The sequence below is a fragment of the Thunnus maccoyii genome, chromosome 18, assembly GCF_910596095.1.
Source record: "Thunnus maccoyii chromosome 18, fThuMac1.1, whole genome shotgun sequence".
In the NCBI taxonomy this organism is placed as follows: Eukaryota; Metazoa; Chordata; class Actinopteri; order Scombriformes; family Scombridae; genus Thunnus; species Thunnus maccoyii.
Window position 1 is genome coordinate 21,487,730 of NC_056550.1, and position 27,067 is coordinate 21,514,796.

General features: G+C 39.8%; 2 protein-coding genes and 1 long non-coding RNA gene across 4 annotated transcripts; 2 read left to right on the forward strand and 1 right to left on the reverse strand.

The window, feature by feature from the left end:
- The first annotated feature begins 195 nt into the window (after positions 1 to 195).
- On the forward strand, positions 196 to 14,410 carry kcnh4a (potassium voltage-gated channel, subfamily H (eag-related), member 4a). The gene is made up of 16 exons (XM_042392681.1): positions 196 to 271; positions 5,095 to 5,328; positions 5,648 to 5,779; positions 5,974 to 6,098; positions 6,780 to 7,032; positions 8,167 to 8,324; positions 8,562 to 8,769; positions 9,134 to 9,328; positions 9,418 to 9,617; positions 10,862 to 11,111; positions 11,219 to 11,433; positions 11,582 to 11,620; positions 12,054 to 12,421; positions 12,513 to 12,592; positions 12,880 to 12,956; positions 13,317 to 14,410. The coding sequence occupies exons 1-16, from the start codon at positions 196 to 198 to the stop codon at positions 14,307 to 14,309; spliced, it is 3,603 nt and encodes a 1,200-aa protein (XP_042248615.1). The 3' UTR covers positions 14,310 to 14,410.
- Positions 6,913 to 20,958, reverse strand: LOC121884096. The gene is made up of 3 exons (XR_006092295.1): positions 17,778 to 20,958; positions 7,396 to 7,546; positions 6,913 to 6,990 (listed from the first exon to the last, which is right to left on the reverse strand). It is a non-coding gene; the product is annotated as an uncharacterized LOC121884096 (long non-coding RNA).
- Positions 16,307 to 27,060, forward strand: rab5c (RAB5C, member RAS oncogene family). Of its 2 annotated transcripts, none has more exons than XM_042392682.1 (6): positions 16,307 to 16,407; positions 22,871 to 23,214; positions 25,381 to 25,532; positions 25,772 to 25,894; positions 26,021 to 26,114; positions 26,322 to 27,060. In XM_042392682.1, exons 2-6 carry the CDS (start codon positions 23,049 to 23,051, stop codon positions 26,447 to 26,449), a joined length of 663 nt encoding a protein of 220 aa, XP_042248616.1. In that variant the 5' UTR covers positions 16,307 to 16,407; positions 22,871 to 23,048; the 3' UTR covers positions 26,450 to 27,060. The 2 variants fall into 2 exon arrangements, with proteins under 2 accessions (XP_042248616.1, XP_042248617.1); XM_042392683.1 differs by lacking the exon at positions 16,307 to 16,407 and adding an exon at positions 16,549 to 16,638.
- Positions 27,061 to 27,067: the final 7 nt, after the last annotated feature.

Sequence of the window (27,067 nt, forward strand, 5' to 3'; positions counted from 1 at the left end):
TAGTTTTCTATGTGATGCGAGTCAGTGGTTTCCTCTCAACAACATAGAATAGACACAACTTGCACTGCGTTTCAAGCTTGTAGAAGAGTTAGGAGAGGCACCGTGGTTCTCTTTCAGGTCTTCTTTGGGGAATGGTGATAAACCACTGGAAACTGCTGTCTGAGAATCTGCAACCATCTCTTATTGTAGAGCAAGATGCCTGTGATGAAGGGCCTCCTTGCCCCACAAAACACCTTCTTGGACACCATTGCAAACCACTTTGATGGCACACGTAAGTATATTTTGGAGAACAGATTTTCATTATAATTCATGATACTAATTGATGATTTTAACGCTCTTCTTCTGCAAAACTTGGTTTGAACACACTCTCTAAGTCTACCTTCATACCTCTGTACATGAATAGCACATATGCCAGTGGTTTTGTGTCCAAACCTTTGACTGGTACCATACATAATGTACATATGGTGGCACTGGGTCTTTGTGGGTTCTGTATCATCACTATACTGAAGCCAATGTGTTTCAAACTTTTTCTCCTGAGACATAAATTATTAAATGACAATTGTGTTGCCAAATAGGTTTGTCTCAGTCTTGAGGCTGCAACTCCACCAGTTAACCTTAGCTTTTAGATTTTTTTTTTGCCTCTGGCATTTCTGTAACCTAGTTTTGGATTGTGACAGACACTGAAGAACACTGCTGTAGACAAATGTGTCCAACAGTAGTGAACTCCAATTATAAGACACCAAGTTATGACCATGAAGACAGACAGTGCAGTTGAGGATGATGTATTAGAACTGAAGAGCCACTTGTTGAGGCACGGTGTTGCTTATAGATGCAGGTTGTTCCACTGTAAGATCAAATATTTTTCACTCAAGGTATTTCTTTAAAACAAACAAACCAAAAGATATTAAATTAAATCCATCAACAGGAAATTTAATGGCTCTAATTTTAAATCTAACAAACAATTAATACCGTATCTTCACACTTGTGTGGAGATTTCTGCGTGTTTTCAGTGAGTCGAACATGTTTCTCTCATGTTGTCATTAATATCAACCTCTTTAACATTCAGGGCTATATATATTTTCATGGAAGGAGAAAGACATGTTGTTATGTTGGTATTTTCCTGACCCTGATGTTTGTTTTGCGCATCCTGTTGGTATACCCAGTGTCAGGCATATGGTGTAAGGAGGAGAGTTGCCAGGAGAGGTGCGACAAAATGGGAGTTGTATGCAAATGAGGCAGCTGAGGGATTCACATTTTTTACTTCAAATATTTTTATTGGAAGCATTTGTGCAAAAAAACTGGACATTTATACAGAATAAAGAAATGCTTGCTGAGGGATTAATATTTTGGTGATAATTGGCTATTTGACATTGCTTAGAATAGACGTCTCAAGACCAGGTTAGTTTCAGCAAAGTGTAAATGTGCAACAATTGTAGCATAAAGCTAAATAATATGAAAAAACTTGTAATTAAACACTCGACAACCACAAGACATTTCAGACCTAAAGAAATATAGCTTATTCTCATTATTATTCTAATAGATCTACTATAAAATGTAATAACATTTTACTTTTATTCTTGCTAACTAACTTACTCACTTACTTACTTCTTAGCCTCACTTACTTACTTTATTTTAACAGTTATTGTGTGCAAAGCAATGTGTCGAGGCTAAGGCTGATTTACACAGTATTTCACCTCACACAAGATTTTTGTGCATAGTGCATGAACAAAGAATGTTTGGGAATTCACTTGAATACACCTTCACAGACCTTGCATATATAAACTTAACTGGTCTTTGCTTTTGTAGGTTGTATCTTCATGCCTTGACAGCAATGTTCACCCACTGTTAATCTGTTTTGACTTTGTTTTGTTGGTTTATATTTTGTTCCTTTATTTTACTAGTCCAAGCCTGTTGATCTGCATCAGAATCAGTAGACTGAAAAGTCATCAGCAAGCACTGGAAAGCTCTTTCCAGAACCTGATGAAAAGTGTGTGTGTGGGTCAGACTGTCCTTTACAACTTAACGGATTCTGAAATTCAGTGTGATGACACCGTTGCACACACAAATCTTCCCTCCGGTCTTGTCGTGCCCTTGCTTTCTGTACGCACATACACACACACATCCATATATATACACTTGCGCTTACACATATTAGGGTGGCAGACATTTTCTCAATCTCAGCTGCCACACTACCGCTGTATCAGATGTGCAAGTGGGCGGATTGACCAAGTAGCTGAGTGGGAGGTGAAGGGGCCAACCAACAAGAGATGTCTTCAGAGCAAAGCACTGTTGAATCTAAGAACAGCCTTGAATTTGTCTTGTTTAAATTGAAAAGCCTTTTTTGTGCAAGGACAACTCTTTTAAGACAAGGGGATAACTGCAGGGCTGAAAATATTTTCAACTCATATATCTATGCAGGAGAAATAATACAAATACCCGCAGTGGGAATGTGAATTCAAGCTGGGCTCAGGGGAATGGACGTGGTATCTACATGACGCTGAAATGTGAGCAGGGAAATGAATTAAAATTAATTATACAGAGGCCAAAAGTCAATCAAATATCATTGGAGGTCTTGTTCAGTCAAAACGGCTAAATTATTCATTCATTCAATAGCCACCTCCCAATATAGGTAATTAAGAGAATAAAGAGAATGAAGACATTGGGGAAAGCAGGTGGTGGCGAGGTATCCAACCAAAATATACCTCTGTTAATAAAGATTACAGATTTACATAAATATTGGTAGAATATGTGTGTGTTGGTAATGTAGTTGAAAGGAACTGAACACAAGTGGTTTAAAGGACTGCAGTTATAGCTGATATAATCACTTAACAGAGTTAGTCAAATCCGTTAAATGAGCTGCAATGAGTTGTGTATGAATCAGAATGAGGCTGATATGGAGATCCTTTATTGGCTGCATCTGTGTTTCAGAGGGCACAGTGTCTCGGTAACCTCATGGATGCAAATTGCAGCATTGCCATGTTTTTTTCTTCTTTTTTTGAACAAATTGCTATGGCAACACGAGCGTGCAGAGCTTGCTTCTTAATTTAGTTTCTTGTGAGATTAACTGCACACATATCAGGTAGAAAATATCCACATATCACTAATTGCATGTCTTTTCCTGTAGAACAAACACTTGTTAACATCCCCTGATGCTGTCTGCTTGGTGATTGTGTCTTGGTTTAAAAGTTGTACTGTATATATCAGAAGAATCTATAACGACGTGCATTTGAATAAACTGTGAATTTTAAGTATGTGTTTACTCTCTTAGCTTTAGGGAGAATACAAAGCATCACACTCATTAAAACTGGCTGCGGCACAGGTGTCCAATGTTGTCCGATGTTATCATTATAGTGTTTTGCAGCATAGCCAAACAAAGAAATTTAATCTGCTTACATTCAGAGAGCAACTGAATAAATAAATGGAAGAGACATCACTCAGGCTCAGTCTATCTATCTAAATATTGAAGGGTTATTTGGGGTTATGTGGAGACAAGTGAAAGCAGACATGCATTAGTCAGTGAATAATGGCTGAGATTTGGCTGTTGTTTCTCTTTACAATAGAACCCGGAGAGCATGACCCCATATACTTTATTTTTACAAATAAGTCTGCAGCTTATAAGTCATGGGTTAAAATGGGAATGGAAGTAGGCCACTTTATTTCCCAGCTTTATTTATAAAAGACTTACTCACACAATTTATATTGGAAACCTTTATTTCTGTGGACAGAAAACATGGAATTGAGTCTGCTGTTTGTGTCCTATAATAGTTCTCATATTACATTATCTGCGCTGTCATAGATAATGGTAGTCTGTCACAACCCTTCTCATCGATTAGTGTGAAGAAACTCTTTGGTATTTACTGCAGAAGAGACTGTTGCAGATTGAGTTCAGTGCTTTGTCTCAATTCGGTGTTATTTTCATGATTATTTTCGTCTGCTTCACCACCTACACTTCCTGCCCCAAAATGACTCTCCACTGCTCCAGCGGCAGCATAACATCTTTTCAAACATTCCATTAATTTTCAGATACCTATCGGAAGTAGTTTCATAAAAGATCTTCTCCATTCTCCATTATTTCTCAGGCATAAAAGCATTCTTTTGATACATAGTGTTCTCTCTCTTACCTTATGAGTGCATGCGAGAAACTTTTATTGTGGGTATAATGGGACTAGCTGATCTTCTGTGTAAATAACACCTTTTTAAATACAAAGGGATGTCACATTACTTCTACTAAATGAATTCCCAAATTACTGTTCAAAACAAAAAAGTCATTAAAAAAAACAGGAGCCTGCCTATAAATATGTGTGGAACATCTTAATTAGGCAGCATTGCACCTATCATACCTGCTAAAGTATAATGATAATTTAATAAACATAAATCACTTATATTATTACAAAACATCAATCTGGGTTTTCCCAGGCACCATTTTGTCAAATAAAAGAGTTTTGGCTTTCATAACATTTTATGATTTTTAACAGAACAATATTCTTAAAAAGGCAAAACAAGCAAATTTGCAAAATGCATCATACTCATTCATGGCACCAGGGGATTGTGTGTGTGTGTGTGTGTGTGTGTGTGTGTGTGTGTGTGTGTGTGTGTGTGTGTGTGTGTGTGTGTGTGTGCAATCCATTGCACAACTGGTGGCAGGATGCCACCATGCCCCAGATGTTAATTAAGGGCCAGAGCCTTGCTCAGAGGCACTGGTCCCCCGTGGAGCCAGCTGGGCCCCTGCATATATCTTTAGATTTCATACACACCACCAACAGCCCTCTCTGATGTACACTAAACTATTTTGGGGGATCTCAGCTGGTAAACAGAAAGAGTGACTATGATTAAAAAAAACAACATCAAAAAAAAACCCCAAAACAAGATGTTTTCTTTTGGTTCACCAACAAACGAGAAGAGAAAAGGCAAACAAAGAAGCTGGTGGCCATGTCTCAACATTACATTCAGAGATGCATCCATCTCAATGTTAGTCACAGCTTTGCAGCTAGAAAAGCAAAAAACTATTGCCTGTTCCTTAATAACACTTTTCTATTCTTCAATGTCATGTATGTAACACAGTACTATTACTTTCCTCTTTTATTTCCCTTACAGACAGTAACTTTCTACTGGGAAATGCTCAGGGCCGCTATGGCTACCCTATTGTGTACTGCTCTGATGGTTTCTGCGAGCTGACCGGCTACGCTCGGACTGAAGTGATGCAGAAAACCTGTACCTGCAGCTTCCTCCATGGAGCAGAGACCAGTGAAAGTTTGATCCAGCAGGTAGACAAAGCCCTGGAAGGCCAACAGGAGCACCAGGGAGAAGTCTGCTTTTATAGGAAAAATGGTAAGCATCCTGTTCACATGATCACCCAAAGGTTGAGTAGACCATGGACTCAAGAACATACACTTTCTTAATTATGATATTACATTTAAACCTATGCGTCAAACCAGTCAAAGCATTTTCCTTACCTTGCTTTCATTGTTGTTGTTGTTATTTTTAAGAAAAACTACTCAAAACCAAACACACAGAGGGGAGTGAGGTGAAGTTAGCTATTAGAAAAAAGTTCCAGTCTTACTAGAAATCCAATCATCACTCAGGGGGAAGAACTGTCTACCGGTACTGTTGTGTAATCTCAGTGTAATAACTTTTTAAATTTCCTCAGGAAATCCATTTTGGTGCCTCTTGGATATCGTGCCAATTAAAAACGAGAAAGGTGAGGTGGTTCTGTTCCTGTTATCCTTCAAAGACATCAGTGAATCACATGGGAAAAGCCATCACTACGCCCAAGGAGACGGTGAGGCCTGCACATGCATTTCCTAGCTGTTAAGAATTTGAATTTTAGCTTTTAGCAAACTATTTTAATTTTAAAATATCATGCTTCCATTTTCATTTAAATAATTGAAAGCTAAGTAGAATATGGCACTTAAGGGACTGACTCAATTTGCATTATTCTGTGGGTTTTGTGCTTTTTGCAAGCAGCTATGTCAGAAGCTTCTCACCAGAGCAGGAAAACCAAACGATCCCACTTTTCCCAAGCTCGAGACAGGGGGAGGACTATTCTGCACCACCTGACCAACCTGTTCACCAAGAGGGGCAAGAGGAAACTGACCGATGTAAGTGTAAAACCCATTAAACCAACAAGATACAGCAACACTTTATCATTCATTATAGCTAAGTGATGTTTGGCTATTCTCCATGAAACAAAGGCATTTGCTTTTTTGATAGCTGAACTGACTACTTTTAAAGTTCCATGTGTCATTTAAATGTAAGTACAGATGAAATTTTATGGGCTTCATCAGTTCAATATGAAATCCCAGTCAGGTGAGCTTTGAGTCGAGTGTTTGACATCAATCTTTTTTTAATTCATGTTGAATGAATATCTCACATTTACTGATATTTTTCAAAGGAACTTGAACATGTGCATCTGTAACCATCTTCAAACAAATCAGCAAGCCTATTTTGCGCATAAATAGTTTATTCAAGTCTATTTAACAGCAATTCAAAATGTTATGATGATGATGGATGATCAGTGGCAGCTTTACTGGCTACCATCAGTGTTTCATGTAAGCACTGCCTCAGTAGGAAGTGAATAAATGCACAGAATTGGCCTTTTTCATTTTCAAATTTGTAATGTTTCATTTATCCTACAAATTCCTCAATCGAATTAATTGAGTTCATCACTTCTGATTCAAATCTAATGCCTTCTCTCTTTCGCAGAATGCAATTTCTAGTCATGCTTTCAGGATTTTTTAAAATGTAATTTGCTTGTGGACTGTCTTTCTCTCCTTTGTCAGAGTGTGTTCCAGAAACCGTCTCCGCCTGAGTACAAGGTTGCAGCTGTAAAGAAGTCACGTTTCATCCTGCTTCACTACAGCATCTCCAAGGCCTTGTGGGACTGGCTAATCTTACTGGCGACCTTCTATGTTGCTGTCACTGTGCCTTATGACGTCTGCTTTGTCAGTCATGATGAGGGCAGTGACCATCATTCACTTGTCAGTCACAGCACTATAGACAGTGACATAGCAGTGGAGATGCTCTTCATACTTGGTATGATTACTATATTTTATTAAAACATTTTTTTTTTACTCATTGTAACCAAGAATTTGTGTGCAGCCATGTAATTTTATGACCTTTCAAGAAAATATATGCAACTTAATCTTTTTTTTTTTTTTAGAAAACAACTGTAGTCTAACTTCTGTCATTGAAAATTAAATGGTAGCTTGCACCACTATAATTTTAAAGTTGCATCTCCAACACTGATTGCATGTTGCACACCAGTTGACCTTTCAAGCTGAGGCATCTTGAGCAGCATTATGAAAAGACAACAATGTTTAAATTAAGAACAACTATATTTCCTGGTGCAGCTGCAGTGGTTTCCCTGGTGATGGTTAACACAAATAAACTTCCTACCTTTCCTCGCCCACTCAGGGTGTCTCTGTTGCCCCAGGTTACGGTTCATAATTAGATTTCTCTCACTTCGTCCCACTTTTCCTCCAAAGGAAGTGTGATAGCACATCTGTCATGAGGCTCTGACTTCCTCTCTCTCTCTCAACAGGTTTGTCTGGGGACAGACGTGCACAATGATATTCATGCCCAAAATTAGCTCATCTTGTATCACATGCTGTTGCTGTAACTTTTCTTTTTGAGAAAGTATATCAGTGTTTTATGCCAGGTCTCAGTGAAGACGTTTAAAGTGGAGCACTACTGTATTTCTAGTGCTTGTTGCAGAACCAGTATCATTTACATTCAATGAACAAGAGAAGAGCCTGTCAGTGCAGGGAAAAATGAAAAATTAGTGCCAGGAATGTATCACAATAATTAGGACATTGTACTTGTGTCAATTTTGAGTTTTTTCAAAAATATAATTGCCATTTTTTGAGCTATTTTATATTCTATTTTATATTTTATATCATTTTTAGCTACTCCCCTAATATCCATGTAATCATCTTACTACTTATGTTTATTGTATTATGATTTAAACTGGTTTTTATTTCACTCTCTTGCTGTAAAGTAACTACCTGTCTTATAATTCTATTTACTTATAAATCATTTTTGTATGTAGTCCCTTTAAAACTCCCAAACTGCTCATCTTAGAGCTGAATTTAAGTAATTCTTTAAAAGTATTTAATTTCTATTTTGTGATCATTTTCCTTCACTTCCATTTTCACTGCTCTGTTTCAGATATTATCCTGAATTTCCGTACCACCTATGTGAGTCAGTCAGGTCAGGTAGTGTACGATGCCCGATCCATCTACCTCCATTACTGCACCACCTGGTTCTTCATTGATCTGATTGCAGCTTTGCCCTTTGACCTTCTCTATGCTTTCAACATCACAGTGGTAAGATTATCATTTTATATAACTATGCCAATGTCATACTCTCAATGTCTGCCTCTCTCTTTGCACTAACTTTAAACTAAAAACTTTCCTGCTGATGGTAACATTAAAGTCAGAGCAAGTGCCTCACAATGGAGACAATTAAATAACCCTTAATCAAGGTTAAATGAGAAAAGAGGATGAGTGGAATAAAACTACATGTGGAAAAACAGGTGTTCTGTTTCCCCTCTCCTGGTCCAGACCTCGCTGGTGCATTTGTTGAAGACAGTTCGTCTTCTGCGTCTCCTGCGCCTGTTACAGAAACTGGATCGCTACTCCCAGTACAGTGCTGTGGTCCTGACCCTGCTGATGTCTGTGTTTGCTCTGCTGGCTCACTGGATGGCTTGTGTCTGGTACGTCATAGGACGCAAGGAGATAGAAAGCAGTGACCCCGTTACCTGGGACATAGGTGAGCACATTGCGTTTGTGTGTCTGACTGCTCCCACACCGCTGAATGAAAAGGATAATGTTCTTTCTCACCCATTAGCTTTGCTTTGCCGTATTTTATGTCCCTCCTGGCAACCCCAGTGGGCCAGAGCAGCACATTGTCTATTTTTCTCCTCAGACCAGAGGAAGTGTAGGTCACAGAATAATTTCATTATATCACCAGTAATGCATTATACCATTGTCTATTATATCACCCATTACATCAAAAGAGAAAGGGTCGTCCATTGAAGCAGAACAAAAAGTAAAAACACTTTCTACAATTAGTTTAGTCACTGAAGACCTCCCACCTTAGTCTTACCCAACCACCCTCTGAACTCATCCATCAGGCTGGCTTCAGGAGTTAGGAAAGCGTCTGGAAACACCATACATCAACAGTACCATGGGTGGTCCCTCCATGCCCAGCGCATATATCGCCTCTCTCTACTTCACACTCAGCAGCCTCACCAGTGTTGGTTTTGGCAACGTGTGTGCCAATACAGATGCAGAGAAAATCTTCTCCATCTGCATTATGCTCATGGGCGGTGAGTTTATTGACGATCGCAGAAAATTCACAGAATGATGACAAATGTTCTCAGATCATCATAATATTACACCCTCTCCCACCCCCCAGCCCTCATGCATGCAGTGGTCTTTGGCAACGTGACAGCTATCATCCAGCGCATGTACTCACGACGCTCACTCTACCACACCCGAATGAAGGACCTAAAAGACTTTATCCGTGTGCATCGGCTACCTCAACAGCTGAAGCAGAGGATGCTGGAATACTTCCAGGCCACCTGGTCTGTCAACAATGGCATCAACGCCAATGAGGTTGGTAAAGGATCACAAATCAGCAGTGATCTTATTGTTCATTTGACACCATGTGCCTGTTACATCTTCAAATATTTCAACCCTAATTAAAGGCTTTGTAGTTAAAGTTTGTCTGTGTGGGCTAATCTCCTTTTAATGAAGAAACAATACATTCTGTGTTGGTGCTAGTTTCTAGATTCAGAAATATCATCCTTAAAATGTGGGTCGTATCTAATTCTCTGGAGTCTTATTCCATTTCCTTAAGTGGATGGCACTTTATTGCAAATAGAACTTTCGTTAACAATGCCAAAACTGATCTAGGAGAAGTTCCCTGTAATTACAAGGGTAGAAGTAGAAATAGAGAGAATACTCATTAACACCCTCGCCACTGCCATCTGTAGATAATTAATTCACTGTTGACAGACACAGCCGCTGCTTTCTGAGAACACATTGGCTTTAACACCTTGTGTCTGTTTTTACTGTGCAGCTTTGCATATCAGCAGAGTTGGTTGTTAATTCTTGCACGTCTTTCAGCAAAGTTTTTCAGTCAACTGTCTCAAGTCTGTTTGGCTGCCCTATGGTGAATGTCATGCCCCTCTCTTGACTCCTGTTTTTGTCTCTCCCCCCAAAAAACCCCCCCAAAAGACAAAAGTGTCTCTTAGTGTATAACAGTATACTGAACAGATCTAGCGTGATACTGATGTTGGATTGCAGCTGCTGCTGTTGTCCTGCTGATGTGTTGCTTTTGCTACGCGGTTGGTGTAGACAGAGGTTAGTGTGTTCGACTCCACTAGTGACCTTTGCAGATTACATGGAGTCATTTGATTACGTGGTACTATAAAAATATTCCTCAATAGAGATTCAAAAAAGATCCAGAGCCTTACAGAGTATGAAATCACGACCATCATGATAATAAACCTTGGTCATTTGAACAAGCTTTTATTCACCACACAAGCTCCACCTACAGCATGTCAGCAAAGCCATCAACAGAGGAATCATTTTGAAATAAGACAGTATACAGTCTTTTGCTATTTTAAATGTTTGAAGTGCTATTGTTTAAATAGTTGTTCGCAGATAATAGTTTTGGGCATGTAGTTGACATGGTGATGAAACACATGATATGTATTTATGTTCATCAATAAAAACAAAGTGATATCACTCAGAGAGGTGGGGGTATTTTTATCTGCTGAAGCAGTGTAGCAGACTGGACTATCAGATGCATTGCAATAGTCATTAAAGTCTTGATTTTCCCCATCCTCTCTTAGCTGCTGCACGACTTCCCAGATGAACTGCGAGCTGACATTGCCATGCATCTGAACAAAGACATCCTGCAGCTGCCTGTATTTGAGCGAGCCAGCAGAGGGTGCCTGCGCTCCCTCTCCCTGCACATCAAGACCTCCTTCTGTGCACCAGGGGAATATCTTATTCGCCATGGAGATGCTCTACAAGCCAATTATTTTGTCTGCTCAGGTTCCCTGGAGGTTCTGAAAGATGGCATGGTTCTGGCCATCCTAGGTCAGTGTGGACTCAAGGGTTAAACATTTCCTCTCTTACTAATTTTTGCATCTTTTAGCTGTCTTGCACCTTGTGTGACTCATCTGTTTAACCGACAATCCCTACAGGCAAAGGTGACCTTATTGGGGCTGACCTGCCAGAACATGACCAGGTGATCAAGACCAATGCAGACGTGAAGGCGCTAACCTACTGTGACTTGCAGTACATCAGTGTTAGGGCTTTGAGGGAGGTCCTTGGGCTGTACCCAGAATATGGCAGCCGGTTCAGCTCCGACATCCACTACAACCTCACCTACAACTTGAGAGAGGGCTGTAAAATTGATGTAAGACATTTGCTACTTAAACCCTGGCAAAAAAATTCAATGTACCATTTTTTAATTTCTTTGCTTTGGGTCATTAGTAGAAACATACATATGCCAAATATAGAATGTGTGTATAATCCCTTGTTAATTTTGACTTCAATACCTCTAGGGAGTTACAAGGTTTCCATGGTCTCCCAGGCAGTCTCAGGTATGTGTGCCTCACTAAAGTAATTACTTTAACCTTGATCTGCTTGATACATCTGACAATCAGTTACAGTAAAAATCTGTCACAAGGCTTTAGACTGCTTTACTTGCAATGTAGAATTGTTATGGTGGAAAAATGGCACATTAACGGCCTAAATTTGTTTAAAAAGAGAGAGAGAGTGCGAGGGAGAAAGGAAAAGTGAAGGAAACATGTTTTGCATGATTTACTCTTACATTTGGCACACTCTGTACATGCATATATCTGTTATTTTACCATATTAGACACCAGAAATTAAACACCAGAAAAGTCACAGCATGATTTCTGATATTGAATTGGATTTGCTTCTATATTTAAGTTCCAACTGTGAATTGATATGATAGTTGTATGTTCCACAAATTAAAGAAAACATCTAACCTTCGAACCGTCTTCTCCTAAGGGTCAAGTTTCTATCGACCATAAACTACCCTATATTATTGAGGCAGATGACGCAGAACATGGAGAAGACATGAGACGCTCTCAGCAGAGGAGAGTGCCTCTTCTACATGGAGTGGGCAGCCCTGTACGTCAGAGCTGCCTCAGCACCCTGTTAGGGGAGGAACTACGCCACATCAATGCCCTGCGTATCTGTCGGTCACCTGTTCAGGGAGGGGGAGGCCAAAGCCCCTCTCCTCAGCCATTCACCAATGAGGAACTCTCTCGGTGTCCATTGCCCAATCTTAGCAATGACCCAGTCTCGACCCATCGGCCAGCTAAGCTATTAATGCCATCCTTGCCTTGTGTTAGTCCACTGAGCCTTAGCCCCAGGTAACACATTCAACCTGTTTTATCCAAATATGAACTGTAAACAGTTAACATCTATTTAGAATTATGTAACAGTGATTTGTGTCTCTGTCAGGGTCGTGGATGGAATTGAGGACAATGATCACGCATTTCAATTTAATGTAGAGCAGAGCGAGGCAAAGACTAATGTAACAGGTAAAGTCTCTTTGAGCTGCATAGTGGATAAAAAATGAATTACTGAATTGGGACAGCAAATCTTCTACATCTTGATTAAAAACACTGTAAATTAAACACAGTAAATTATACAAGGTTGAATAAACATGAGCTTTGTGGCTAACTTTGTTTCTCTGCATCCAACCAACACCTACATTATTTCCCTCTCATTTGGAATTAGATGTCATGCCACATAGCATCTCATTAACCAGTGAAGGGTGTAATCTCAACTCTTTGCTCTATTTTTTTTTTTTGAATCCCTTTTTCAGACCGGCTCCAAGTGAGTGCTAACCTGCTTCTGGAGACTGAGGAAGTGAGACAGAACATCAGCAAACTGAACAAAGAGGTATGTTCAATATGGAAAATATAAATTAGCCAGCTGTATAGTATATCAGTGCATTTAATTTTTTGATATAAATAGTATTTAATTCATTAGGTTACACTTTTTTATTAATATTTGAACTTGTAAGTATTTTTGCTGCTTCTTCGGCACATGCAGAATTAACAGGCCCTGCTTGTTGACACAAATTTAATGTTAAGTGCAAACCTCAAGCGGTTTTAACTGACTCTGCTGCAGGTACTGTAAGAAGTGATCATGCTCTGACTTAAACTGTGGTCTTTGAGTCAACTGATTTTTATCCTTTCCCTCTAAGTGTATCTCTGATTCTTGTAATTGAGGAGTTTTTTTTTTACTTTTTCTTCTCAGGTGAACAACCTAAACCAAGAAGTATCCAACCTTGGCAAGGAGCTCCACGACATAATGCATTTCCTACAGTCCCATATGGCCATGCTCCATTACACTCCTCCAGTGTCCACGTATTCCTATGGCATACAGATGATTCCCAGTCCTAGCATAACTGCTTCCAATGACTGGCAGTCCCATGTCCCTTTAAATATAGCCACTGGCCTCCACCTCCATCATGAAACAATTAGTCACCCTGCCAGAAATGTGTGGGGCTGCAGTGGGATACCCTCCCAGGGCAGAAGTCCCACCTTGCTGCACTCCTCTAGCCCTATGTCATCCTGTTTACACCTGTGCTGTGCCGATAGAGAAGGGGGCACAGCTCACAGGTTACAAAGCCAGTGTGGCCCCTTCCAAAGCTCCAGAACAACTCCTAACTCCCCCTATATGACCCACTCCCATGCCCAGGGAGGTCCATCACTCCTGGGCCTCAGTTCAGCCTTCAGTGGCTTTCCAGGCATTTGTCAGGCCCCACAGGTGGCCTACAATGCCTCTATTCCCACAATGAGCAACTCTCACCCCCTGTGTTCCCCAGTAAATTACTCCCATCCATCTTTGAGTGTCCAAACCAACTCTGATCCCACACATAATCAGACCAACTCCCAGACACCCATCCATTCCTCCGTCACTCCCACTGGCCAACCGCAGTTCCACACTGCTTTCAGCTCTCTCACCCTTTCAGGAGTCCACACTTCAATGTGCACAGGGCACAACCAGAGCCAACAGGGCTCTATCAGTGGCCCCAGGCAAAATGACCCAACTGGATCCAGTCCTATTCACCACACACAGGACTTTGCATGTTCTCTGCTGGGGCAGGTAACAGACAGAGACTGTAGAGCTTCGATGTATAAAGAGACAACTGACAATATTGAATCTCAGGGTATGAGTGGCAGTACTCCAACTGTAGAAGTTCAACCACTTCTCTTGGACATGCAGGGAATACAAACCCCATACTGATGATCTCTGTATCTTGATGTGTAAGTGTTGGATAATGATGACTTTTCATGATGAAACCTTCAAAAACGTTTAGTGTAAAGTTTCCATTGAATAAAATGCTCTCTGCCCAGATGCACGAACATCTGCTGAAACCATACAGCCACAATTAAATAAAATATAGCTTGAATTGTATTCTATAAATTGTATTTTTTTTATACTAATGACATTGTTTGTTAAAATGGTAGAGAATAGATCAATTACTGGCCTACAGCTGAGGCCATTACAAAGACAATGCATTAATATCTAGCATGGCATGCACCACACACTATCTGTCTAGGATTTAATACAGCAATATTTGGATATTGACTTAAAGATGAATTTTATTTGCCAGTGTACTTGATTAAAAAAAACAAAAACAAACCACTGCATGCTGCACAACATCCGCACAAGGGAGATTTACTGTTGACATTTTCCCTGCTGTCATTGTGGCCAGGCTATGAGCTATGAGTCTGCAGCACCGTTCAGTGGTGACATGTGGTTACAGCACAACAGTCGAGGCATTTCATCACATTTTGAAGAGGGAGACAAACCAGTATTTATCTGAGACAAAACTATGATAACCACAGAGAGAAAATCTGGAGTACAACTGTACAGTAAGCTGAAAAAATTGCACTGCACATCTTGCAGGAGGGTGTTATTCGGATTCTTTTTCAAATATATCTTATAGTTTTTTCTTTTTTAACATTCATGAAAACAATATGAACACTCACCAGACCAGATAGCTTTTGAGTTATAGAATGGTTTTGAATTTTTTATGATTTTTTTTTCTTTTACAACCTTTTTCGATAAAACAATATTTTAGCTGGTGTGACTATTAAGATGCTATTGATGCTATTAAAGTAGCTGGCTAGCTGTAGCTGTCACCTGTTGGAAGAAATAAAAGACTCATTTTTACAGTACATGCCAATACCTCACGAGAATCTATGTTTAAGAAAATACGTTTAACATATAGGAGGGAGAAATATATTCCAAACACAAAACAAATATTCTGTATATCACTGAATTTTGGTGCTCAGTGGTCCAAAAGAGGTTGACTTTCAAAAAGGCCACTAATTGTTTCAACTCATCATTCATGGAGTGGTGACATCACTGGTACTTTCTTTTTTTTTGCTGTGCATCTGTTTGACTACGTTAATGGTGACTAATAATTCCTAACTCAATTTAAATGTTTACTTTAGACATAATTCAAAGACACTCACATTTCCCAGTATGGTATTTGAATGTCAACTTTGGAGGATCTACTGACAATTTCAAGTAGATCTATATAGTCTTAACATGATATCCTAACTCTGAAAGGCGTTTGGGGGGCATATTAGCTATAATTCTGATAGTAGCAATATAACAAACAAACCAACCAACCAAAAAGGCTGTGATGTTTTTTTGAGTCCATAGAACAGTAAGAACATGGAAATTTCATGGTTCTTGGTTGAGCCCTAATGAAGAAAAATGTCTTTTCTACAAGAGACAAATTAGGCTTATAGGTTTTCTAGACAATATTTGAGCCCATTACTACCTATTTGTTATCATACAGTACCTGCATCTTAAGCTATCAGAGCTTTATAATTAGCTCTCACACAAACAAAGCTACTGAATATGGAGATTCAATGATAATACTAGTCTAGAAATGAAGAACGTCAAATAAAAATGTACTGATAAAAAAATAGGGAGGTGACTGTGTGGTTTCAAGCAAACAAGTATGTGTACTGGTGCTTTAAAATAACCTATTTGAGCTCTATGTGTGCAGGTTTTATTTTCCATTTCAGACACAAGATAAAATGCTTATGTTGGAATTTTAGTTTATGGACTTACATTCCAGGTATATTGATGACTTAATCTAATGTTTGTGTATTGGAAAAATGACTAGTCAGGGCCCTGCATACATCATGTGTGCTGCAGAGTGGTGGTTTGTGTAGACTGTAGCTGTTGTCATTGGTCAGAGAGACACTGACAAAAAGTGGGAGGTTCCCGGAAAATTTGCTAACCGGAAGGGAAGGCCAGAGCCCAGAAGAAGAAGAACACAGCCGCTGCCGATGAGACCAGCGAAAGAAGAGAAAGTACTGTAAGTCAAACAACTTGAAATGATAGACGATGTCGGTAAAGAGCAGCATTGAACGCACGTTGGGCTTTTTTTTGTGGGCGAGCTGTTAATCGTAGTCAGATCCCCTCTCTCAAATTTTGTTCTACCGACCAGCCAAGTCCGGGGGCTCAGTCGAAATGTCCATCAGACTGGATCGAAAGGCTACGAGCTTCTAGCCTCTGAAAGACCACAGAAAATGTCCAAAACGTCTTGGTAGGAGTATTGTTCATCAGCATATGTCGTCGTTTTCTTCCAGCAGCAGACACAATAACAAGCCTGAGACCTCGAGCTGCTCAAATGGCAAACAGCTGACGACGTGTGGCCGAGAAAAGGAAAGTTGTCTAATGACGTTTTCGACACTTGGCTATCGCTGCTAGCCGGGCTAACGCGAGCAGAAATCAAGTTTTCCTTTTAGCGGTGCTTAGCATTAGTTTTTTTAGCGTCAATATACGCTAAGAAGCTAATGCTAACGCTAGGTAGCGTTAAATGATAAGGTCAGTAGTTGACGTGATCTAATGGAGGTTAATTTTGGTAGTTAGCAAACTGATTAGCACAACCAACGTTACTTGAAAGTGTATTGAAAGTTAATAATGGCGCTTGCTTTGTTTTGACAGGCTACTCTGGCTAACCAAACATTACAATTAAGTTACCAGCTAATATATCTCTTAACAAATTATTTTTATTACGCCAAACAGCGAACCTGTCTACTGTTCTGCGTTTACAAGTAAAGTTAGCTTGTGACTCTGCTAAAGCTAGTAGCAATCAGACAGAAGTCAACTTTTATGGTTAACGAAACTAACTTGGACATTTGCGTTTTAACTTCAAGTTGTAACTGTCATTGCTAACATTTATAGCATGCACCACCCAGTTAGACCTTTATTATCCTCAGTTTATGCCGCTGGTCAAGCAATAATCGCTTTTACATGTGAGACTGAAGTTTACGATCGAGTTAGAGATATACAAGCCACCCTAAGTAGTGTACTTTTAAAACTTAGATGGTTTTTGACAGCTTTTTATCTGAGCTTGTAATGTCCAGATCATTTTTTAGCATACATCAAGTAACTTAAAGCTTTAACCCAGCTGCTCATTCGAGATAGTTTGTAGGTTTCTCACTTACAGGCCAGCAAGCTTGTAGTTACACTCAGCAGTCCTATTACATAAGATATCATAGAGGTGTCATTACTGTTGGCATCATTTATGTGATAATTCTGCCAATTTCTGTACCTTAAGATTATAATGTGACTGCACGTGCGTGTCATTAGATTTAACAGCAAATGTAGACACTCCTGTTTATGACTTAATAAGGGGAACAGAGCTATGACCTTTGATACAGAGGAAGGATTTACAGTTACCTGCTTGAGCTCTTGTTATGTTTATGGCGTATGGACATTGTCCTTCTAAAATGGTGATGCATCTTTTAAAAAAAAAAACACACCCCTGAAAGGATGACAAGGAATTTATCCCTCACACAGATTACATAATATGTGTGCTTCGGTTTATCAGTGCTGCTCATTTTTCTTATTCAGGCCATTTTCCAAGACTGTGCATGTACTAAAGTTGCAGGAGGTTTAGTTAAAATGCCATGTTTAGGCATGGGAAAAACTGTGTAATACTCAGCCTATATTGTGAGATTCATCTCAAATGGTGATCATAGTGAACAGCAGATTTTGGTTAGGCCTCAGGGTAACTATAGCTGTTTTCACATCAGGTCAGGACATTGTCCGGAGTTGCCCTTTCACACATGTAGCGCACAACAGGAGATTGTCCTGTCAGACGCGTTCTCAGCTCTTGGAAATACTCCATTTGGTTTAGGCAAGCGGTGGCGCCTGGGTAGAGCGTGTAGGAGGCAGGACATGATGCAGAAAGTATGCTGCGGTCGTAATTTGGCGTTTTTAAGCTTTTCACCAGAAATTAAATTGCTTTTATTTTATGAAAAATCACAGGAAGTCCTCTTTCCCATTAGCACTAGTTTCACAGCGGAGTGTTCAGGCCCAGTCAAAACAATGCAGCTTAGCTGGCCTGCTGTGTTTATCCAGTGCCAGCTGCATAATAGAAGTGTCATCAACACGCCTACTTGCTTGTTGTGAATTCTCCAGAAAATAGGGTACAGACCTGCTGTATTCACACACAGGCTCAGTTGGACATTACACAGACTTTGTACTAGGGAGCTGGCAGGGTAAAGTCCGTTTAATGTCCGGTCCGACTGATTCAGACATTTGCGTTCACACATACAGCTCCTCCTGATAATATCCAGGAAATTTCAGGGTTGCAGTGCATGTGTGAAAGGGGCTTCTGATTCTCGGTTCGGTCATTGAGCTTTATACACAGAAGTCACGAGAAAGGGAAGTGCCTGTGATTTCCTATTGGCTTTGCTAACAGCTAGTGATGAGTATCCTGTTTGCTTTTCCTGAGTTATGTCACCAGTTTCCCATCAAAACTGTCACTGTTTCCAAAGCCATTCTTGATGGGAAACTTGAACTGTAGAGGGGCTTACCTTGGATCAAGAGCATTTCCTGTTTCATTAGAGATCTCAAGGATTGTTCTGCTTTTGTGTCTTTGTCGTTTGTGGGGGGGAAATGTCTGCTATAAAAACTCTTTTCCAGTAATGTGTAAGTCACAGTTACATTGTACATGGAAATTTTGCTATTTCCAGGTGAGAGTCTGAGCATTTGTCTCAACAGACAAAAGGGGGGATAGCGACGCAGCCCCTCATATCAGACACCACCAGTTCATCCAGGACCCCACCCTTAAAATGAAGTGAGCAATTCAGGTCACAGCTTGTTTTCTTGGAACTGGTATAGTGACACCAGCCATGAAGGTTGTTACACCACCACTTACATGGAATGTATGACTGATCTCAAGTTTTTGCACAGTCATTACATGTTGGCGCAAAGTTATCTGGCTCTTTTCTCTAATCAATAGTTGAGTTTCTTGTGAAGAAAGTATCCTGTTTTCAAGGCAAAGAAAGAATGATGCATTTTAATTTGAAAAAGGGTTAACAAAATATCATATAGGACACCATACAAACTGTTTCATTTTTTTTATTACAACTGTTACTGAGAAGTCTTACAAATACCATATCGCTGTTATTAATGGGTTATACCAGTCAGTATCATTTCTGTTTTTTCTGATTATGGAGGACGTGACAGTAAAACACAGAGGAAGGCGATCAGTATGTGAGCTTTCATAGGGTGAACACTTATTCATAAGAATTGTGTGTCTTTTTTTTTTTTTTTGGCACTGGTTTTGAATTTCAATAGCACAGCCATAAATTTGTTCTACATATCTATACATGTGATTAGTTTGTGCACACGTTCTCATATTTAGGTGCTCAATATACTGCAATCCCTGACAAGTGCTTGGATATTAATCTGGCAGCAGAGCGTACAGGAGGCCACTATGAATATTTCACAGGCTCTCTCTCTCTCTCTCTCCAGTCTGCTCCTCCTTGCTGCCTTTCCTTCTCCCCCCCTTTCTCTGACCCATGTCCCACTGTTTCTCTCTCTCTCTCTCTCTCTCTCTGACCCATTTCCCTGTGGAGGTCTTTAGAGCCCATTACGGATGCCATCAAAGCATCCGTCGCTGGCTGCTTACGATGTGTGCAGGTCTGTCTCAGTGTAACAGAAAAAAAGAGCCTATGATCGCAAGCTCATCGGCTGCACCTACCTTTCACACCATACATTGTGCATAGGTGTTGGCGCTACTGTTTTGGCTGAAAACCGTTTCATCGCAAAAAGGGTGTTATTGAACTCATAACAAAGGTTCAGCTGTAGGACACATGATCTGTTTTGCCACCTCAAGGGTATTCTTTATGTTTCGGAAAGCTCCCTTCACTGTATTCATCCTGTATGCTTGATGGCTGCAACACTCTTGCTCTCCAAAATAGCCAACACAGATACTAACCTAACTGTGCTGTATAACAAACCCTTGTCTTTTTAAAAACCCTTTTCTGTCCTATTCTTGATATAGGCCTACTATAGGTCTGTGTTACCCACCTCTCTTATCCAAACCTTCCAAATCAGCTGTGTCACTGAGCTAGCAAAATTGTCAATTTGTAAAATTGTCAATGTGTGATTCAGGCCTACTTTTTTTTTTTTTTTAAAAAACAAATTGAGTTTGCAAAGGAAACATGCATGCATGACTTGTATTTTTGAAGAAGCTGATTGTTGGGTCTATAACATCCAAAATTTAATTCTTCTGGACATCTGCTGCTCGAGAGAAACTTTGAAAACCAGTTGAGGTAGACTTTAGGGGTTTTTTAATCTGGGTGTTTTGTGGGTCTGCTTGCTAAAACTCAGCCCATCGCTTCTCTTTGCTTCCTCTCGTGAGGAATGCGAACAGGTGAAGCTCTGCTGTGTGCAATCAAATGAGTACAGGCCGACTGTTTGACCCAGTGAACAGAGTGCCTTTATGTCTTCTCCAGCTCCACCGCTGCTGTGAAAGAGTGTGTGTCCTCTAGTTTAAGAGACCACTGAGAATAAAGCTGCAACTAATGATTACTTTCATTTTCAGTTAAACTGCAGATTATTTTCTCTTTTTATAGATAGTCATGTTTTATCTATAAAATGTCAGACAACAGTAAAAATGTCTTGTTTTGTCCGACCAACAGTCCAAAACTCAAAGATATTCAGTGTTTGTTATCATGTTTGACAAAGAAAAGCATCAAATCCTCACATTTGAGAAACTACACAACATGACTCAATTATTCGATTTATCAAAATACTTGCAGATTAATTTGTCTTTTGATCAACTGATTGATTAATGGACTAATCGCTGTAGCTTTAAGTGTCTTATGCGGAGTAAAAGGGAACAAACACTGATGAAATTGGTGTGTTTTTATAGCGCATGATGCTCGGTTACCGTGACTGCTAAAATTAAACCTGTGCTACAAAAGGTAACGCAGCATGATTTGTGCTTTGACACTTACAAATGACACACGCTAGTTCTGACTATTTTATGGATACAGCCATGACCTCCTATCACATGCTGAAGATTAAGCTCAGCTCAACACCAACAAGCTGAGAAAAAAAGCCAAGTACAACCACACTATTGACTATCAGCTGTGAGCTTCTTTACTTCATTTCACCTCATTCTTGACACTTCCCTTCTCACTCAAGAATAGTCTACCCCTACCGCACATCTTTATGCACACATTGTGTTTGTGCATGAAGTTGTCCCGGCGACAAAGTTAAGACTATCCCAAGTTTCAATGTGCTCAGCAGTAAAATGTCTTCTGCAATCTTCACATCCTGCTTTGAGCTGAGTTGTGTTTCCTGTCCTTTTGACCAAGCAGAAGCTGGCTGACCTCATGTGTATCACCCAACTGAAAAAAAGATTAGGCAAGGTTTCAGATACTCAAAGCAGGCCCGAAGAGAATCAAACGTTGGCTGTCTTTTTATACTGCTATCACATAAAACTATGTAGCTCATTTGAGCCAAGTTAGGCTAGATGATTTCTTTTATTTTTTTTTAAAGTTTTGCTTTTCCAAGTCAGCCTCTGTGTTACAAGTTCCTCTTAGTACTAAATGTCAGTTCCACAACAGGATTGAGTCAAAACATAGTTCACATTTTGTTATTACTGCCTTTTAAAAAAACAAAATAAGTGTTTTAAGAAATGCCTGACTTACTGATTAACATTAAATATTAAGTCCTTGCTCTGGTATTGGGTGTTGCTGTACAGAAACAGCCACAAAGATCACCGTGAGAGGGAGACTATAGTTGTAGCAGACTGCGGCCAGACTGTTAAGAGATGAGTCACAGGAACAAATGTGTTGAGGTTGGGAGGGTGTTTGAGAAAACCTATCAGCTAGATTTCAACAGTTTATAGATATCTAGCCTATCTATTTTTCCATTGCTTCAGTTTTAATTTGTTTAATTTACACTTGCACCCATTAATTCTTTAGATTCACATACATTTATTTGTATATACTATGTTTGTGTATTTTTTTTTTTTTTAAAGAATTGAAGCTGAAGTAAAGCAGAAACTATGGCCTATTCTGCACCACATGTCAAAAAAACTTGAAAAGACACACACTGTCAGGACAACCTGTGGGAGCAAGATGGAGGGCACGGTTTCATAAGACACTAATTGTTCTCCTCCAGCACTTGTTTATACTAAACATGGTTAAATAATAAACTCTTTATCTGGAGGCCCAGCCCCAGTGTGCTGCAGGTTTCTGTGTCAACAGCTTCAAATTGTCTGACAATAATTTTGGCTAAAACAAAAAGCTTTAGCTTAGCTTTGCTGATACATTGCATAGTTCAACTGAATTTTACTTTATTCTTCTTACTGACAACTGTCAGCAGGAACAAGAAACGAATCTGCTTTTCTATTATTGAACACCTCTTTGGGTTTTGGCTGACTATAATATTCAACATGATTGTTTTAATGGAAAGCCTCTTTTCTGTTTGGAGCTTAACATACTGTATACGTTGTGTTTTTCCAGCTCCCACTGGTGAGGTCTCCTCTTCCTCCGGCTCATCTACCTGCCTTACCTGAATCTGCCCCCCCATCTATCTCAGCCTCACCCAGCCCTCACCGTCCCTGCACCGAGCCTAAAGTCGACCGGACTTCCACCCTCTTCTTCCACCTTCTTCTTTCTCCCAATTTCCCAACACTGCACTATGGCAGGGCGAGGCGGACCAGCACGGACCAACGGCACTGCAGCAAGCAACAAGATCTGCCAGTTTAAGTTAGTGCTGTTGGGGGAATCGGCGGTGGGGAAATCCAGCTTGGTGCTGCGCTTTGTCAAAGGCCAGTTCCACGAGTACCAGGAGAGCACCATCGGAGGTGAGGGTTTTGTGTTTTGTTTCCAAACTGTTAGTGTGCAGCGCCTGAGGAAGATAATTTTCTATAAATCAGTGAAATAATTATTAAACAATCCCCACATTTTTCATTAAAAAGGAACTATACTGCATCTCAGGGCTGTACAGAATCCGTACAGTATTTGCTCTTTAGCTTGTACTCAGTCTAAAACTTTCTCAACATGTCTGTGAACACAACATGAGTGCTGAAGCTGGAAAAAAAAAAAAAAAACATGTCCTTGCCAGTGCAATCTTTTGTGTTGTCAAAGCCTGTGCAGGAGAAGGAGTGGCAGAACCAGTTCTTTGTAGCCGATCACCTGATTCTCCTGTGAGCCACCGGCCACCTCGCGCATAGAAATAAATTACACTGCTTAATATTTTTGACAGTAATGAGCTGAAAATGACTTTAGCTCGCTCTCTGTAAACACTAGCTCTCAGGCAGCAGAGGAGTGAGGTTACTTGAAACAGGAAGGAATTGAGACAACAATGGGACCTGCTGTAGATCAGTGAATCTGATAAAAGAATCATGTTCAGTTTTAAAACAACAATATGATAATCTACCCGTGACTTTGTCATTTTGCATAGCAGGGGCGGTTAAATGTGTTGGTTTTTTTTTCTACATTATGGTACTGTAGTACTGTAGCCTAAGGGCTACACAAGTAAACTTTTAACTGGAATGTTTGGTGCAGTTACAGGTTTCTACTGGAAGCTGCTGACTTTTGAGACCGGACTCGTTATTCATTATTTCGTTAGCTTTACTCACAGCCTTCCCTCTGGCCATTGCCCTGCTGATTGATGTATTTCGTTCCTCTTCGTCAGCCTGTTGGGTTTAACAGAGATTTGTAACTAAATAAACGGCTAATTGAGATATTAATGATGAATAAATAACGGATTCAGAACTGTTAAGAATTCAATTGATCAAAAATATATTCACCAAATATGCACAAAGGTGGCACAACATATTTCTGTAGGTTTAATCTGTGCAGGTGTGTTTTAGCATCTGGATTTATGTTGGATTTGCATATAAATGAGGAAAGCTAGGCCACGTCTACCCTGAACAGCTCTGATCAAAGCCCAAAGGTGTTTTTGCCTTTTTAAATGGGTGAATGAGAGGGAAGTTTTAAAGCATTTCAGGATTAAAGTGCTATATAAATGCAGTCGTTTTATATATTGTAAAATGTTTTACTCTTATTTGTCAGCCAGTATGTAATTTTCTCTAGCTATTGGGAATTATTAAATTTTCCAATCCACATTCCAGCTGGCACGGGGGTCTTCTAGTTTCCATTTTTTTAGTGTTACACATTTTTTGGTAATAATTAATAACATTTCTGTAAGTTTAACAGCATTTAACAGAGTCCACTTGGAAAATGAATCTCATGGAATTGCTAAAAATAAAAAAAAAAACAGAAAGATGAGAGATTTCAGTTATATCTGTGTCTTATCTGGTGAATCATAAAGTTAAATATCTGGTGTAATTACTGTTATAAAGACTCTAACTTAACTAAAATAACTTCTCTTTTGTTTCTTTCTGAACTCTGCTTTATCAAGCTGCGTATGAGCCGTTGCGTCTTAGGGATGTAGGGACAGGATGCTCAGTGCTTACACTCACCAAAGACTCAAAACCAGTCAGCATTTTTTTTTTTTTATATTCTACTGAACTCTTGGTCAGCTGCATGCCTGGTCAAAGATTACAAAGCTTTAAAATATGTGCTACGTAAGTGTGCTTAGTTTCCTCTGTCATGTGACAGTGGGCTGAGTAAGCCAGTCAAATGCAGTTGTGCCTCCTCTTGTCTTTTATAAACTATGTTTTTACTTTAGTTTTCTTAATTGTGATGTTTTTGTTATTCTAATCATCTCATAAGGGATAAACCTTTCTTTTTTTTAGCTCTTGCAACTACACTACAGCCAGATGATGCTATATTGTGGTCAATATAGCAACGTGTTCCCCCAGATTTAATTTAAATCTTTGTATTATCATCTTCTAATCGACCGTGTGTGATTTTCCTCGTTTCGTCTTATCTTTAATTGTGGAATTTTCCAGTTTAGATCAGACACGTCAGCCCTGTAGACAGCGAGTCTGTGATTTTCTGCATTCTACATACCTCCCGTCTGTCAAAAAGAACTTATCTTATATCTTTTCTTTTATTTTCAGCTGCCTTCCTCACACAGACGGTATGTTTGGATGACACAACAGTCAAATTTGAGATCTGGGATACTGCAGGACAGGAACGATATCACAGCTTGGCACCCATGTACTACAGGGGAGCCCAGGCAGCCATCGTGGTCTACGATATCACCAACACAGTAAGTTACATGGACTTCTGCAGCACATCAGCCAAAGACTTATCCCATTTTGTTAACTGACCCTTGTCCTCCAGCTTGGGTTGATGATTACTTAATTCAGGAGACGGCTAGAAACCTTTGCTCTTTTAAATCCTACAGTCACATGTAACATGTAAAAAACGGCATCAGCGATTTAAAGTTTTTTTTAAAAAGCACAATGTCTCATGATTACGTATGTTGCACTTTTTCTTTTTTAAAAGGATACATTCACACGTGCAAAGAACTGGGTGAAGGAGCTCCAGCGACAAGCCAGCCCGAATATTGTTATTGCACTGGCAGGGAACAAAGCAGACTTGGCCAACAAGAGAGCTGTAGATTTCCAGGTAAAGAGGGATTTTTACTGTCTGACATAGAAGTTCTTTAATGAAATTCTTGGAGAAAAAAAATCAATATATGTCGTCAAATTGCCCAGAGATACGTTTATATCTTGTTGTATTTTGTTTGTTTAGGAAGCACAAGCATATGCAGATGACAACAGTTTGCTCTTCATGGAGACTTCAGCCAAGACTGCTATGAATGTCAATGAGATTTTTATGGCTATAGGTAAGTGCTCCTCAGCATAAACACAGACACATTATTAGGGCTATTAATTTCATTATCGATTAAACTGCTGAATGTTTTTTTTGATTAATGGATCAGTTGTTTAATTTGCAGATTCATTGTTTATGAAAACATTTGTTAGTTGCAGCCTCACTGTCATGTTCCCATCGTGCAGAAATTCATTCGTTGTTGTCTTGAATCCAAAAACAGCCAAGAAGCTTCCTAAGAACGAGCCTCAGGGTGGAGCGGGAGCTGGCGGACGAGCCAGAGGCGGCGTGGACCTGCAGGAAGCTGCACCACAGGGCAGAAGCAGCCAGTGCTGCGGGGGCGGGAACTAACCGACATCAACGAGTCAGCTGATCCAACCAATTTACAGCTTCGATCAACCAGACCAGATATTATCCAGCTGTCAAACAATGTCCCATCGGTCAGACCAAACCACGGTCAGACCGACTACCCTATGAGCAACACAGCACCAATTAAAACTGTTTGGCAAACGAGACCACTGGCCAGTAAACTGCCAGATCCCACTGATGGTTCCAACTGTCGAACCGACCTACAGACCAAGAAATCAACCAACAGGCTTATTTACAGAATCATGTTTTAACCCCAGGACTCGCCAATCCATGACCTCTCTATTGATGATGGACACTTGACGTCACCTTAGGGGGGGAAAAAAAAACAAAAGAAAACGTCCCACTCATGGAAGAAGGTAAAAAAAAAAAAAAAAAAGATCAGTCATGACCAATGGCACTTAGTAGGGCCATCTTGTTCACCCTTGTTTCTGTATTTGTGTAGAGGAAAAAAAATAAAATAAACGCAACAGGAAGGAATATAAACAGGCTCATCGGCCCTGTCCTTTCTCTTCTACCCCCCACCCCCACCCCCTGCTTTCTCACATGCACCATAAATTTCTAAAGTATTTCCATCATGGTCTTATGACGCTGTTCAAAAAA

What these genes read in the sequence shown, in the direction of transcription:
- kcnh4a (XM_042392681.1), top strand. Translation starts at nt 196, where the DNA reads ATGCCTGTGATGAAGGGCCTCCTTGCCCCACAAAACACCTTCTTGGAC. An exon ending in AAACCACTTTGATGGCACAC is followed by an intron (nt 272 to 5,094) that starts GTAAGTATATTT and finishes TTTCCCTTACAG; the next exon opens with ACAGTAACTTTCTACTGGGA. An exon ending in ATGGCATCAACGCCAATGAG is followed by an intron (nt 9,618 to 10,861) that starts GTTGGTAAAGGA and finishes ATCCTCTCTTAG; the next exon opens with CTGCTGCACGACTTCCCAGA.
- rab5c (XM_042392682.1), top strand. Translation starts at nt 23,049, where the DNA reads ATGGCAGGGCGAGGCGGACCAGCACGGACCAACGGCACTGCAGCAAGC. An exon ending in CCAGGAGAGCACCATCGGAG is followed by an intron (nt 23,215 to 25,380) that starts GTGAGGGTTTTG and finishes TTTTATTTTCAG; the next exon opens with CTGCCTTCCTCACACAGACG. An exon ending in AGAGAGCTGTAGATTTCCAG is followed by an intron (nt 25,895 to 26,020) that starts GTAAAGAGGGAT and finishes TTGTTTGTTTAG; the next exon opens with GAAGCACAAGCATATGCAGA.